The following is a 16,033-nucleotide window of genomic DNA, read 5'->3' on the forward strand; positions in this document are numbered from 1 at the left end:
GAAGCTGCTAGCAGTTTCATCTGTGTCTGACAAAAAAACCAATCAGTAATCAGCTTTGAGAACTGACAATCTGTTAAACCACTAAGGAGACTGTACACGCCTCTGTGAAGACACATGTTAAAGATGGGAAAGCCTGGGAGGGTCTCTTTCCCTTCTGGCTGGCCCAGAGGTAACAAGGCTGACCCGGCCCCGTCTCAGCCAGGCCGGGCCGGGCGGCTCCTGCCGTGGGGCCGGGCCCCTTCCCAGGGACCCCGCCAGGCCCCATCGGCTGCCGGGCAGGGCAGGGGAGGCCGCGGGGCCGAGGCCGGGCCGGGCCATGGCTGCAGTTGGGAACATCTGGGCCCTGCTGAGCCCTGCCCCGCCGCCAGCCCGGGCCCAGCCAGGATCCGCCGGGCCCCAGGAGCAGCCCCGGGCCGGGCCGGCTCGGCCAAGATTCTGCCACCCTTGGGGCTTCAGCCGCAAGCCCCGGGCAGGGGCAGGAGAAGCCATCGGCCCCCGGCCGTGCTGCTGCTGTGCTCTGGCCTGGCTGCTGAGATCCTGGCCCTGCCCCAGCGCGGCCCATCCTGACACAGCCCCAGCGCAGCCGCTGCAGAAACCTCCATCGTAAAACAGCTCCGGCCGCAAGCACCGAGCCCGGCCGGGGGCACGGAACCATCTGCAGGCCCCGGGTGAGATATGAACTCTTTCAGTGCTTCCATCCTCCCTCCAGTGAGAGAAAAGGACAAACATGAAGACACCCAGGTCACTGAAGGGGAAGCTGAGTCCCAGATGGAAGGAATGAGGAGATGCCTTGATCTTGGGGCTGAAATCCTCTTGTAAAGCTATGGAGAAGGATGGAATTAATATATCAGACTCTCTTTTCCCTATAACTGTTTGAAAATATGGGGAGATGACCTGTTCAGCAAAAACCTCCATGCTAAAGTAAGCAAATGTTGAAGTAGCTGTGATCCCATGAGAAGTTTAAACAGAGAAAGAGAGAAGAGTGGTGAGATCCTGTGCCCTCAGGGAGAGAAGAAGAAGATCTCTGTTCTCAGAGATGAAGATGATTTCAGAAATAGATGAAGAGAATCTTTGCTCTTGAACAGCTCATCTTTAAACTCATACCCCATAAGTGTACATGGCCCATAAAACCAGCTGTGGGTTAAGCTGTGAAAAATGGGAGGGACTTCACACTTGCATATTTTCTGGGCACCTGCTATTCGTGGGAATTGAGAGCCACAAGAGAACATTTTTCTTATGGAGAAGTCTCCATAGCATGAAAGAGAGTCTCCTCTCCCTAAGTGAACTGAAGAAAGACTGTTCTAGATGGTGTAAACTGACTGAAAATTTCAGGTTTTGTCTCCTTGCATTGTCAGTAAGAAAGAAAAGGTTGTAGGGAGAGGAGAAGTGTTCAGATTCTTATTATTCTTTTTTCTATCTAGTGGTAATAAACTTTTCTATATACCCTTTTAAAATTTTGAGCCTACTTTGCCTTTTTCCTAATCCTATCTCACAGCAGGAAATGAGTAAATATATTCCAGTGAGTGCAATGGTAATTAGCTAACACTGATCCCACTGCACTGATAGGTGCATTGGCTGAGAAATCTCAAATTAGCAAACCAAAATCACTCCAGATACATTCCTGATAAACTGCATAAGAGCAGAGGGAAATCAAGGCAGAGCCATGGTTTGTCAGGACTTGCCGCATCCTGATGAGCCCTGTGGTGCATTTGGAGCTGAGCTCTTGAACCTCAGGGCCTGAGAGGAGATGGCACAAACCTTTCCAGGAGTCAAAGTCAGAAGAAAACCCCAAAGTGTCTCAAAGCATGAATGGGTCCCACTGAGGTCCATCCCCAACACAGGCTTCTCATGGACATCTTGGAGGAGAGAATTGGAGACCAGGATTAACCAAAAACCTCTCAGAGTCTCAATATGGAAAGGAAATTCCAAACTACCTTAAAAATTTTGAGTATCTCAAAGCATTAATGAGACCCACTGAGTGTCAGTGCAAAGCTCTCAAGGGACTCGTTAAAGCCGTTAATTGGGGCCATGATTGCACAAACCTCTCACAGAGTCTCTATCAAAAGGGAAACACCAAGTACCTTCAAATAACTGAAGTACCTTGAAGCATTAATGAGCCCCACTAAGTGTTGTTAATGACAAAGCCTCTCCGGGGACTAATTACAGCAGATAATTGGAGGCCATGATTGCACAAACCTCTCAGAGACTGCAAGGCAAAAGCCAAAGCCAAAGTCCTTTGAAAAACCTGCAGTCCCTGCAGGGAGCATTCAGGAGCCCCCAGGGCCATTGCTGAGCAAGGCTCCCCAGGGACTCCTTGCAGCAGATCCTTGAGGCCACTGGGATGTGGGCTAGGGGGGGATGCTGAGGGCAGCACAAGGGGCTGACAGTGCCCAGCCTGGCTGGGGCTGTGCCAGGAGGCCCCAGGGCCTCAGGACAAGGTGTCTCCTCCCAGCCCTTGCTGGCACAGACCCTGCTGGGCCCCAGGGCACCAAGACTTGGCTTCTCTTTGTCCCCACCTGTCATCACTGCCTGCAGTTCTCTGCTCTGCCTGGGGCCTGGGGACACTTGCTCAGTTGTGTCCCTCTCTGGGACCCATTAAAAGTCCAAGAAACTTTGGAGTTGGATTCTGCCTTGGAGTTCTGCAGAGGTTTCTTCAGCTCCCTCTCAGGGACTGATGTTCAGGGCCTGAGCACAAAGGCCCAGAGGCTGATTAAAGTCCTTGTGCTGTGTCTGTGCTGCTGAGCTGGGCTGGGCTCCTGGCACAGAGGCAGCTCCTGCTCACCCAGAAGAGCTTCAAAAGCACATTTCTCTTGATGAGCAGCTCTTGTGCCAGCCCAGCAGGGCTGGGGCACTGCCTGCAGCCAGCCCGGGCACAGCCCAGAGGCACAGAGAGCTTCAATCAGTCAGGGCTGGGAAGGGGCTGAGAAGTGCCTGGGGCACAATCACTGCCAGCCCTTGGCACAGGAACCTCTGGCTGCAGGACAGTGCAGCTGCAGCTCCTGGAGCCATCTCCTGCAGCTGGAACATCCCAATGCCTGCAGAGCCTGTGAGTACAACTCTGGGTATTTCTGGTGCAGGGGAGGTACAATGTTCATGAAGCTCTGACATGCTGAGGGGTTCTGATCAGTCATAGAATATTTACAAGACTAGGATTTTGATAAAATATAAGAAATTTCTTAAGACTTTGTATTCAGTTTCCTACTACTGAGGAATGGTAGGGAGGTGGTGATAAATATTAAAGGATGATTATAAATTTTGACAATTGCCTGTAATATCTGACCTGGAAAATTTTTCTTATGAATTATTGATTATGAAATTTTAAAAGTTCCCAAGACACCCAAACTGTTACTTTTAGTGATCAGTAGGTTCACAGGAGATCCCTAATGTGCTTTCAGCCAATGTGCCCATGGACAGCAGCAGCATCACCTTTGCTGGAGCCCTCAGGCTCAGTCTGAGCTGTCCTTTCTCCAAGCTGCAAACAGAACAGACATTGTCCACTAGCTCTCCACTTATCACTTTGCCTCTCAGAACATGCTCTCTATTCCCTAAGGGCAGTAGAAATGGTGAGGGTTTCTGATATTCAAGAATACCAGCAGAGGTATGGGGAAGCTTTAAAGTAAACACCAGAATTCTTAAAAACAGAAGTGTATCTATGTGTGTTCCATGGTAGGTGTATGGGAAAAGGCTTTGATTTTGGTTACAGGTATCTCCTCTAACTCTTCACTGTCCTTTCTCCATGAACAGGTGCCCATGTGCAGCCGCAGCAAATGTCCAACAGCAGCTCCATCAGGCACTTCCTGCTGCTGGCATTGGCAGACACGCGGCAGCTGCAGCTCCTGCACTTCTGCCTCTTGCTGGGCATCTCCCTGGCTGCCCTCCTGGGCAACGGCCTCATCATCAGCGCCGTAGCCTGCGGCCACCACCTGCACATGCCCATGTTCTTCTTCCTGCTCAACCTGGCCCTCAGCGACCTGGGCTCCATCTGCACCACTGTCCCCAAAGCCATGCACAATTCCCTCTGGGACACCAGCAACATCTCCTACTCAGGATGTGCTGCTCAGGTTTTTTTCCTGATCTTCTTCATTGGAGCAGAATATTTTCTCCTCACTACTATGTGCTTCGACCGCTACGTGTCCATCTGCAAACCCCTGCACTACGGGACCCTCCTGGGCAGCAGAGCTTGTGCCCACATGGCAGCAGCTGCCTGGGCCAGTGCCTTTCTCAATGCTCTCATGCACACGGCCAATACATTTTCCCTGCCCCTGTGCCATGGCAATGCCCTGGGGCAATTCTTCTGTGAAATCCCACAGATCCTCAAGCTCTCCTGCTCAGAATCCCACCTCAGGGAACTTGGGCTCATGGCTGTCAGTGCCTTTTTAGGACTCGGTTGCTTTGTGTTCATTGTTTTCTCCTATGCACAGATCTTCAAGGCTGTGCTGAGGATCCCCTCTGAGCAGGGACGGCACAAAGCCTTTTCCACCTGCCTCCCTCACCTGGCTGTGGTCTCTCTGTTTGTCAGCACTGTCATGTTTGCTCACCTGAAGCCCCCCTCCATCTTCTCCCCATCCCTGGATCTGGCCCTGTCAGTTCTGTACTCGGTGGTGCCTCCAGCCCTGAACCCTGTCATCTACAGCCTGAGGAACCAGGAGCTCAAGTCTGCAGTGAGGAGACTGATGACTGGTTTCAGAAACATTAAACTGCTAGCGAATATCTGTAAATAGATTGTAATAAAAGTAAACTTTGATACTTCTTCTTGGTTTCAGAGGTTCTATTTCTTTGTTTCAGGTTTTTCATATTTTCCGCAAAGAAATGTCCTTGTTTGTGCCATTTCTCTTTTTGTTTCTCTCCTCCTTCCCTGTGGCCACGGACTGTGTCTGTGAGGGGCTGCATTCTCAGTGGCTTTAAATGAACTAAAGGATCTCCCAGCAGAGTTTTCTGCAGAGATGCCCTTTTGTTGCCTTCTCTGGAGCTGCAGCAGCAATGTCTGTGTGCAGAGCTGGGGCAGATCAGAGCTGGCCCAGCAGCTGTGCCCAGCAGCAGCAGCAGCAGCAGCACTTGGTGTTGCCAGTGCTGCTGCCGTGGCCCTGCCCCGCTGCCCTGGTGGCCCTGGTGTTGCTGCAGGGCCTGAGTGCTCTCGGGGCCGGGCACAGCCCTGGGGGTGGCAGTGCCGGGGCTGCAGCAGGGACAGGCCATGGGCACTGCTGGGGCAGCGCTGACGCCTCAGGCCAGGCCCTGGGGGCTCCAGGCTCCTTGCCCAGGCTCTCTCAAGAACACGGCCAGGCCAATGCTCAGCACAGAAACCCCCGTCAGCAGCCCCAGGCTGGCCGTGGGCAGGCTGGGGGCAGACAGCATGGCTGGGGCTCTGCAAGGGCCCTGGGCCAGACGGGAAGGAGCAGCAGAGCAGGGGCTGATCCATGCCCAGTGCGCTGCACAGCCCAGGGCAGCGTCCCAGAGCGTCCTCATGCAGCTGCCAACAACATCCCCCCTCTGCAGCCCTGGCCTCTCCCCCAGCTCACACAGGTGCCCCATCCTTGCAGGCACAGACACGGCAGCACTGCCTCAGCAGCCCCTGTTTGCATTGCACACAGCAGGGCCAGCACCCCCATGCTGTTGCTGTGGGGACATGAACCTGAGGGAGCACAAATGCCATCAGCCCCTGGGGCCAGCAAGGCCTGCGGGACACCAGGGAAACCACTCAGCTTTGTCCTGGCCTCTGCACTCAGCCAGAAAGTTTGTTCCCATCAGCTGGGAGTTTTCTGTGCCACTGCAGACGCTGTTGCTCAGAGCCAGGGCTGCTTGGCAGCCACCCCCAAACTGCCCTGAGCATTTCCTTGGCTGCACCTTTGCTTTCTTTACTCTTCTCTTGAACAAATTTCTTCCAATTGCCCACCTGTGTTCCCTCCCCTGCAAACAGCCCATGCCTGGTTGCCCTTTCCTCTCTGGCCCCACTCCCCATTGCAGTTCCTGACTTGGCACCATGGGAATGTCCCTTGGGCAGCAGGATCATCCTACACGTGCTGCAGGAATTGTCTGCAGGCTCCTGCAGTGCCTGCTGCTGCTCCCTTGCCAGAGGCACCCCAGGCCAGGGGGGCACATCTGGGCTGCTGGGTCTGGCTCTGGGGCTCCCTGTTCTGGGCAGTGAGAAGGAGCTGCAGAGGCTCTGCAGGACTGACAGGATGGGCTTTGGGGCTGCCAGGAGAAGCTGAGGGACCTGGGCTGCTGGAGCTTCTGAAGAGGAGGCCCAGGGCTCATCCTGCAACTGCTCCAAGGGTGGTTTCAGAGAATCCCAGAATCAGCAAGGTTGGAAAAGGCCTTGGAGATCATCAAGTCCAACCTGTGCCCTGACACTGCCTTGTCTCCCCTGAGCCTCCTCTTCTCCAGGATAAACAACCCCAGCAGTTCCCTCAGCCCCTCCTCACAGGACTTGTGTTCCAGACCCCTCCCCAGCCTTGTTGCCCTTCCCTGGACACGCTCCAGCCCCTCCATGTCCTTCCTAAATTGGGGGCCCAGAACTGGACACAGCACTCGAGGTGCTGCCCAACCAGTGCCGAGCACAGGGGAAGAATCCCTGCCCTGCTCCTGTGTGGGCAGTGTTCACAGGGGTCGCAGGACGAGGGAAGAGATGAGAACCCTGACACCATGTTTCAGATGGCTGATTTATTATTTTATGATATATATTATATGAAAAGAAAATGATATATTGAAAACATACTAAAAGAATAAAATAAAGGATTTCATCAGAAGGCTCAAAAGTAAAGGAATGGAATGATAATAAAATCTTGTGACTGACCAGAGTCCCAAAACAGCTGGACCTGTGATTGGTCATCAACTAGGAACAATTTCACCTGCTGGCTAAACAATTCTCCAAATCACATTCCAATGCAAAACATGGAAAAGTTAAAGCTTCCCAGCATCTCAGGAGAAAATATTATAGCGTGATGGTCCTGCTGGCCATACCATTCCTGATCCATAGGAGTGCCAGGGGTTGGATGAGGGAAATGGTGGGGAAGGAGTGGGGACAAAATCAGATTAATTTACAGCCATGAATGTTCTTGATCTTTTATCTATTCAGACTGCATTAGGAGGTGCTGGGGGTCAATATCAATAGGACACTGCTGATAATCAATCAATAAAAACAAAAAGAAAACAGGAAAAAATGGTTCTTTCTGCTTTTTTTCAATATAGCAGATTCACTTTAAATACACTTCTGAAAAGTGTCTCATTACCCACAGAAGAGTTGAAACCTTAAAATTATTCCCATGGGCTTTTCTTGTTTGGGTTTTTTTAACAAATGTTTATGAGTAATTTTCACTGAATTCCTGAAATAAGAGCTCAAGAACGAAGAGGCCTCTGGAGTATTTAAATTCATCAGCAACCTCCAAATGGCTGAGAATCCATGCCCATGAGAGCAGCAATGAACAGAAATGGGCACAGCTTTGTGGCTGCTGTCCCAGCTTTGGCATGGGCCCTGGGCCTGGAGCAGGAGCAGCTCTTGAGGGCCCCAAGGCCGGGGCTCTTGTGCTGCCCTGGGCAGATGGGATGGCAGCAGGGGCTGCAGAGCTCTCAGCACCTCAGGCCGAGGGCAGCAGGGCAGCCAGGGAGCCTCCTTTGGCCTTGGCCAAGCACCTTCCCCCATGGCTGGGGCTGAGTCCTGTGGCATCTGCAGCTGCTGCTGTGCCCTTGGCAGGGGCTGAGGCCGTGGGGCCAGGGCCCAGAGCAGCCTGGCCTGAGCAGAGCTGTGGGGCCAGAGCCGGCTGGGCTGGGCTGGGCTCAGAGAGGCCCTTGGTGCTGCCCAGAGCTCAGGGCAGCTGGCAGAGCTTGCAGGGAGCTGGGCTGGGCTCCGAGAGCCTGGCCCAGAAACCATCAGTGTCCATCTCAGCCTGGCTGAGCGTGCAGGGGCAGGACTCAGGCCAGGCCTTGTGGGGCAGGGCCAGCGCCTGTGCAAGGCATTGCAAACAGGCAAGTGGCCCAGAGAGGAGGCTGCTCTGCACCCTTGGTGGCACGGACAGAGCAGGGAGGGGGCCCAGGACATTTATCAGCGCCAGCCTCTGTGCCCATGTGTTGGCAGCCCTGGCTGCTGAGCCCAGCTTTGGCCTGGGCTGAGTTTGGCTGTGGCCCAGATCCATCCTCCTGCGGGGCTCAGGGCCTGTTCCCGGCCATGGCCAGCCCTGGCTGCCTCTCTGCTGGCCCAGAGGCCGGCAGAGCCCGGGGCAGGGCTGTCTGTGCAGCCCCACAGGTGCCACGGGCTCTGCAGGAGCTGGCAGAGGCTGCCCAGCAGGGAGGCCATGGGGCACAGAGCCCCAAGGCTGCTGTGGGCACCACGGCACAGGGGCCGTTCCCAGCCGCAATGCTCCTGGCCTGGGCTGGGCCTGCACAGGGGCTGGGCCACCATGGCTGGGCCAGCACAGGGGCTGGGCCACCATGGCTGGGCCAGCACAGGGCCACAAAGGGGCCACGCAGCCGCTGCCAGGGCTGACAGCAAGGCCAGGCACACACAAGCAATTGCTGAGCATGGCCTGCGCTGCCCAGGCCTGACTGTGCCAAAGGCAGAGCTCAGCTGCCCTTGGCGGCTGCAGCAACACTCCAGAGCCCAAAGAGCCTCCATGGCTGGGCTGGAGACCAAGGCTGCAGCAGGGAAATGCAGGGCTGCTGCGGGATGGGGAGGCCATTGAATTCCAGCACACACCTCAGCTCTCTGATGATCCCAGCACCATGCTGGGCCCTGTTTCAGACTGGAGCAGAGCAGATGTTGATGGGACAGGAGCCCTGTGGGTCTGTCAAGGACCTGCAGCTTGCAAGGTGCTCTGCTCTCCCTCAGGTGCTCTCAGAGAGATCCAATCCCAGCTGGGCACCTCAGGGCACAAGTTGCACAGCCTGTCCATGGGCACACAACTGATTTCTACCTGGAAAGGGGCACAGGTTTTAATGCTTGTAAATTTTATAATATGCAAGTACATTTTCATTATCTGGGTCATTTGAGTACTCTTAAGACATGGCAAAATTTTCTCACCAGGAACAGCAATTCCCTCGAAGTGTACTCATGGCAGGAGAAGAAATACTGATCTTCCCCTCTGCTTGAGTCTCCAATAATCTGTGTATTATATCATCTCTCTTTTCCTTTAGGTGTTACCAGCTCTCCTGTTTAAATTGCCGTCTCTGTGTATATCTCTTCACTAGACACACTGGATCTTTGTCCTTCCCCTTGGTCCCAGATTTCTTCCTCCAGGTGCTCTCTGGTCATTCAAGTGCCTCTCAACTGATTGGGTTCCTGCTTTAAACTTCAGGGAATATTTTAATATTTCTGATATTCAAAAAAATATCATCTTAATCAACATCCTAATTGTGTTTCTATCTATCACAGAAATACCTTTTCCTATGTCTTTATCTAAAACTGTTCCTGTACAGAAACCCTTGAGGATGAGAGACCATTCAGATGCTGCTGGGACATCCCAGAGAGCTGAGGGAAGAGCTGGGATGGTTATTAAACTGTTCAAATGTTCAATTTGTGTTTGTCAGCAAGAAACCTTTCTGTGCCTCTGAGTGTCACATGTCCCTGAGCCCAAAGGACACAAACCTGATGAGTTGTGGTTCCCACTGCAGGGGCTGCACTTGGACCTTGGCTCTGCACAGGAGAGCTCTTCATCCCCTTTCTCTCTTTTCCTCCCTCTGGGCATGGAGGGAGCTCCTGACTTCAGCCTGTGACTCATGTGTGCAAAGAGCAAATCTGGGCAGAATTGGGGCAGGGAGGGTTTGGGGGGACCTTGGGATCTGTGCTGGGCACAGAAGGTGTTTTCCATTGCTCTGAGGCTGTCTGCTGTGGAAAGTGGATTTAATATCCAGCAGAGGAATGACTTTGGCATTGGATGGAGCTGTGCCTTCTCTTGGCTTTGTTGGCTGACAAGAAATGAACATCCCTCTGTGTCTCGGGCAGCTCCTTCTCCAAGGAAAGCAGGTGGGATTTGGAGCCAAGGAGCTGAAAGCTGCAGGTGCAGCCTGGGCTGGAGGGAGCTCAGCTTTGCACAAGGCTGCTCTGAGTGCCAGGGCTTGGATGGGGGAAATGGTGGGGTGGGGGTAGGGACAGAGTCTGATTGATTGTCAGCCAGGAAGAGTCTTGATTTTCATATCTATTCCAACTGCATGAGGAGGTACCTGGATTCAGTGTCAATTGGAGATGGCTATTAGTGGAAAAACAAAAACCTAAACAGGACCTAAAAAATGTTTTCTCACTGTCTTTTTAAATAGAACATATTCAGCTGAATCCATTCTGAAATCCCTCTTATTAACCAAACAAGACTTGGAAATTGAAATCTAATTAGTCTCAGAGGCTTGGCTTGTTCAGGTGCTCTGAATGTTCATGAGCCCTGGGACACTGAATTCCTGCACTGAAGAGCTGAAGGCTGAACAAGCCTCTGCAGCAGTGAAATTCAGCAGCAGCCTCCAAGTTGCTGAGGATGTCAGCAGCCCCCAGTGAGGCCATCCCTGCCCAGAGACCGTGGGGGAATGGGCAGACAAGGAGAGCGTCCCTGGGGCTGGGGCAGCACAACTCAGAGGCACCAGTGGCTCCAGCTGGGCAATGGAGTGTGGAATGTGGCTGGGAAAGCCCTGCCTGGGCTGGGCCAAGCAGCACACACAAGCCCTGACTCCCATTCACTAAAAAACTCTCTCAAGGAGACATTTAAAAGGAATTTACAGTTTTTTCTGTCCTCTGAGTTGGACTCCCTGGAGAAATGCCAACAAGAGGTTCTCAGGAGCTCCAAACTATAAATCAGCCTTTACTGGGAACTTTAGAAAATCAGGGAAACTTTGGCAAAAGGTTTATTATGACATTGTTGTGGTTTTGGTTTGTTAATTTAAGATTTTTCTAATCTTGAGATTTCTTAACTAATGATTTGATGAGTATGGTGGGTTTTAGTGTTGGTTAATTATTTATGTATTTATTTTGTTGTGAGATTGGATTACGAGAAAGGTAAAGTGGGCTTAAAATTTTTAAAGTGTACAAAGAAATTTTTATTAACAGTAAATTAAGAGAGGAAAAAGGAGTAACAATTATTTTTCTTTACTACTTTTTCTTTTTACTGACAATTTAAAGAAAGTAAAATTTCAATTTCTAGTTAGGTTACTATTTCTAGAATAGTCTTTTTTTATTTTACTTAGGGAGAGAAGTTTTTCTTGTTAAGGTTATGGAGATTTTTTTACAAAATGAAAAAATAGGGTTTTTGTGGTTCTTAATTTTGTCATGGATATCAGTTCTGTGGAACTTTGGTATTGTTAAGTTGTTTTTATTGCCCGAAGCTTTTCTACAGCTTATTGATGGGCCATGTCAACTTATGGGGTATTGTTTTAAAGATGAGTTCTTTAAAGGTAAAAGCTTTTATTATTTACTTTTGAAATTATTTTTTCTCTGGGAATAGAGATCTTCTCTTGGGGGTACTGGATTATGTTTTTATCATTTCCTGTTTCAACCTTTTATGAAATTACAGTTATTTTAACATTTCATTTGTTTTAGTATGCAGGTTTTTTGTTTGATAATAATTTGAATATTTTTATTTTCTTTTAATTTTATGTGCTATAAAAAAGAGTTTTTTTCTTTATAGTTTACAAGAGGATTTTATTTTTAAGATTTAGGTACTTTTTCTTTTTTTTGTTTGGGATTTCATGTCTTCTTTACTGACTTTGATGGTTTTATAAGTTTTTCATGTTTGTATTTTGTTTTTCCCTTTTTTTTTGAGGGACGATTGAAGTATTGAAAGGGTTGGCACCTGACCTGCCAGTAACTTGTGGTGGAAGTTATGGTTGGGTTGTGTTAGGATTGGTTTTATGGTTCATTTTTGGGGGTTTTTTGTTTAATTTTAGTTGTAGGGTTGTTTTGTATGGGTTGTAAGTTTTAGGGGGTTTTGGTTTTAGTTGTGTTGGGGGAGGGGACTTGATGGTGAGATTTTAATAGCTGTGGCTGGCTTTGTTCTGGTTGGGGTTTTGTAGCCTCTTTTGTTTTCCTGTTTGGGAGTTGTTGGGGTTTGGTTTGGTCAGAATGGGGCCGATGGGGGTGGGGGGGGGCACGGCCTGGGGAGGGGGGAAGGGGCTCAGCCCATGGCAGGGTTGCTTGGTTTGGTTTGGTTTGGTTTGGTTTGGTTTGGTTTGGTTGAGATGGGGGCCGGGGCCAGGGCCGCTGCTTCTTTGTTGACTGGCAAAGAAAGAGGAGGCTCCTGGGTTTTTTCATCTTTACCATTTGTGTTTCACAGAGGCATATTCAGTATCTTAGTCGTTTAACAGATTGTCAGTAACACAAAAATATTCTATTACTTTTCAAAAATTCTTCTCATGTCAAACTACGACAGACATTCAATCAACAAAAAACATTTCTCAAAGCATTGACTTGGCCCATTCAACTTCACAAACTCTAAGCTTGTTCAATTTAATATTAATCAAAATTTGCAGGAGCACAGGAACAGAAGAAGAATACACAGAAAGAGAGAAAGACAAAAAAGATACAGAGAAGCACACACACAGCTACCAACTCCTGGATTCCAGCGCTGTTCAGATGGAAATTCCAAGAGAATGCAGGGTCAAGATGTGTGCTTGCCTTGTGGTCAGCCTTCAATACCCCTTGGTCTCCCTGGGCCCTTCCCCCAGCTGGGGCTTGGGCTCATTTGGTCCCTCAGGAGCTGGGCTGGGGGCTGCAGAGGTGGCTGTGGAGCATTGCCTGTGCTGTGCCAGGGACTGGCAGACACTGCTGGGCTGGGATAGAGGCTCTGGGGGGATTGGGGTTCCAGGGCAGGGCAGGGCTGGGCTTCCAGGGCAGGGCAAGGCTGGACCTGCCCCTTCTTCCCCCACACACAATAAATGTTTTGAGCCAACAATCTCCTTCAGTCTGTCACAACAGGGAATGTTGGAGGTGGAAATCCCATTTCTGGCCATGGGCACCTGGCTGAGAAGCACAGTTGTTTTCCATAGGAAGGAAAGTATGGACCCCCAGTGTTTGGAGAGCCTCACGAGGCCAAGGCCATTCAGACTTGTCAGGAATGGCAGATTTTGTCTGGAATGAGTCTTTGGATTTAGGGAATTTTTTTGGTGGAAGCCCAGTATCAGCCATGGGCACCTGGAGAAGCAGGACAATTCTTTCCCGTAGGAAGGAAAGCACAGAGCCTTTCCAAGTGTTTTGGGGATAGCTGAGAGGTGACCCTTGTAAAACCATTGCCAGCCATACTTGTCCTGGAAATATTCATGTGGGAACAATCGCTGGATATAAGGAAATTTGGAGGAGAAATCCTAATTCTGGTCCTGGGTGCCTGGAGGAGAAGGAGAGTTCTTTTCCATAGGAAGGCAAGTACAGAGCCCCAGGGTTTCATTAGCAGAAGAGACCCTCAACAGGCCAAGGTCAGCTGGACCAGTCAGGTGGCCTCTGGAACACCAAGACAGACCATTTCCATGTTCCCTTGGCCTTATGGGGCCCTGCAGTATCATAATGGTGCCTTGATTCCATGCGGTCCAGCAGTGTCACAATGGTCTCCGTGGTTCCACAGGCCCCACAATGTCACGGGACTCCTCTGTTCCATGAGCCCTGCAATGTCAAAATGAACCTTTGGACCCTGGGGGTTTGCAATGTCACAATGGTCTCCTTTGGCTCCACAGTGTCACAATGGACCATTGATGACAGGAGGCCCCTCTGTGTCACCCTGGAGCTTTGGTTCCATGCAGCCCTGCAGTGTCACAATGAACCTTTGGTTCAATGGGGTTCCACAATGTCACCATGGCCCCAATGTTCCATGCAGCCCTGCAGTGTCACAAAGGCCTCTTGGTTTCACAAGGCCCCACAGTATCACAATGGTCCTCTTGGTTCTGTGGAGACCCCAGGGTCACAATGGTCTCACTGGTTCCCTAAGGCCTCAATGTGTCACAATGCTTTGCTTATTCCATGGGACCTCATAGTGTCACAATGGTCTCCATGATCTCATGAGTCCCCTCAGTGTCACAATGGTCCCTTGGTTCCATGAGGCTGTCAAGAGTCTTAATGGGGTCTCCATTGCTTCATGAGGCCTTGCAATGTCACAATGAACCTTTGGCTCCATGGCATCTCACAGTGTCACAATGGCCCCTTGGTTCCATGACACCCCAAAGTGTCACAATGGTCTCCACAGTTCCATGAGGCCCCTCAGTGTCACAATGGACCCTTGGTTTGATGCGGCCTCTCAGTGTCACAATGATCCCTACATTTCAAGAAGTCACACAGTGTCAGTACGGTCCCCTTGGTTCCATGAGGCCCAGCAATGCCACGTCACAATGGTCCCTTGGTCTCACAGGGCCCCACAGTGTCACTATGGTCCCTTGGTTCCATGGGCCCTGTGCTGCTGCATTCCCCCCTCCCCTTCTCAGGCTGCCCTGCCAGCTGAGAAATGCTCCTTGGGGCTCGGCCTTGGCCAACAGCCCCTGGGCTCAGCTCCTCTGCAGCTCCTCACAAACACTGTCTGCTCCAGGCACTGCTGCTGCCCAACCAGCTCCTGCTTTCTGGAGGAGCAGCCCTGGGAACTGCTTTTGTTCCCTCAGTGGCACAACATCCCTGTTCTCACACTGCCAAAGAAAGCTGTTGGTGCCAGGGGTGGCCAGGATGAACCATTGCTGGGACTGAAGCCCCTCTCTTGGGGCCCTGCAAACAGCGCTCCAAAAGGAGCCCTTGGAGCTCTCCTGGGCCAGTGACTCCCTCTGAGTGGGGCCTCTCCCAGCTGGGAACTCTCCCGTTTGCTGCACTCGGGGATCCCCAACAACGACAGAGCCTGGGCTGATCCCCCCACTCCTCCAGGCTCAACCCTTCACCTGCTGGGGAGATGCCAAAGGATCCACAGGGAGCATTTCCTGCCCTCAGGGGAATTTCTCCCAGGTGCCTTGCACTGACTCTTTGTGTCTGTGTGCACACAGGAGTGCCTGTGCTGGGGAAATGTGGCAGAAATGCTGCTCTCTGAGGGGTTTGAGTGCCTTGGATAGGTGAGTCACTCAGATATCCAGATATCAGTAAGTAAGATTAAGTCAGGAGATCTAAGCTAAGTTAAATGCTGCTAAGAGTTGTTCTTTTGCTAAGTTGTTAAGTTTAATTCTAGTTATTAGCTTAGTTTTGTTAAGTGTTATTCCTGTGTTAAATTACTGAGTCATTGTTTTTAAGGTAGGTTAAGTACTGTTAAGTGCTGTTCTTTTGCTAAATTGTGAAGTTGACGGTATCAGTTAAGGTTAAGTCCTTTTAAATTTCACCTCATTTAACCTTTTGGGCTGTATTCCTTTTATCCTTGCCCTCACTGTCCTTGTGTCTCATACACACAGGGACAGTCCTCAGTTCATTTCTGTTTTGATTGCCTGGATTTTATTTGGTTTTGTTGTTGCTTTGTTTCCTTGACTCTGCTCCTGACTGGACACTTCAGGCACACGAGGGAAACAAAGCAACAACAAAACCAAGCAAAATCCAGGCAACCAAACCAGAAATGAGCCGAGGACTGTCCCTGTGTGTGTGTGTGACACAAGGACATTGAGGGCAAGGATAAAAGGATTATGGCCCAAAGGTTTAACAGAGCTCAAACTTAACAGGACTTAACCATACCTGATAGCTTAAATGTCACAATTCAGGCAAAAAGAGCAGCTAACAATATTTAACCTAACTTATAACCTATGACTTAGCAATTTAACAGAGGAATAACACTTAACAGTATTTAACTTAGCCTAATAACTTACATTAAAATAACAACTTCGCAAGAGAAAAACTCTCAGGAGCATTTAACTTAGCTCATACCTCATGACTGGACATTTCGTACAGGCCTGACTGACTCAGCTATCCAAGGCACTCAAACCCCTCAGAGAGCAGCATTTCTGCCACATTTCCCTGAGCACAGGCACTCCTGTGTGCACACAGACACAAAGAGTCAGTGCAAGGCACCTCTGAGAAATTCCCCTGAGGGCAGGAAATGCTCCCTGTGGATCCTTTGGCATCTCCCCAGAGGGTGAAGGGTTGAGCCTGGAGGAGTGGGGGGATCAGCCCAGGCTCCGTCGTTGTTGG

At 50.6% G+C, this 16,033-nt stretch overlaps 1 protein-coding gene and 1 pseudogene across 1 annotated transcript; one reads left to right on the forward strand and one right to left on the reverse strand.

The window, feature by feature from the left end:
• LOC143692632 (uncharacterized) overlaps positions 1–16,033 on the reverse strand; it is a 136,395-nt pseudogene that overhangs the window by 86,256 nt on the left and 34,106 nt on the right.
• LOC143692566 (olfactory receptor 14C36-like) lies at positions 3,768–4,721 on the forward strand. Its single transcript, XM_077172814.1, has one exon. It carries the CDS (start codon positions 3,768–3,770, stop codon positions 4,719–4,721), a length of 954 nt encoding a protein of 317 aa, XP_077028929.1.

This window comes from Agelaius phoeniceus (assembly GCF_051311805.1).
Source record: "Agelaius phoeniceus isolate bAgePho1 chromosome W unlocalized genomic scaffold, bAgePho1.hap1 SUPER_W_unloc_2, whole genome shotgun sequence".
NCBI classification, from domain to species: Eukaryota; Metazoa; Chordata; class Aves; order Passeriformes; family Icteridae; genus Agelaius; species Agelaius phoeniceus.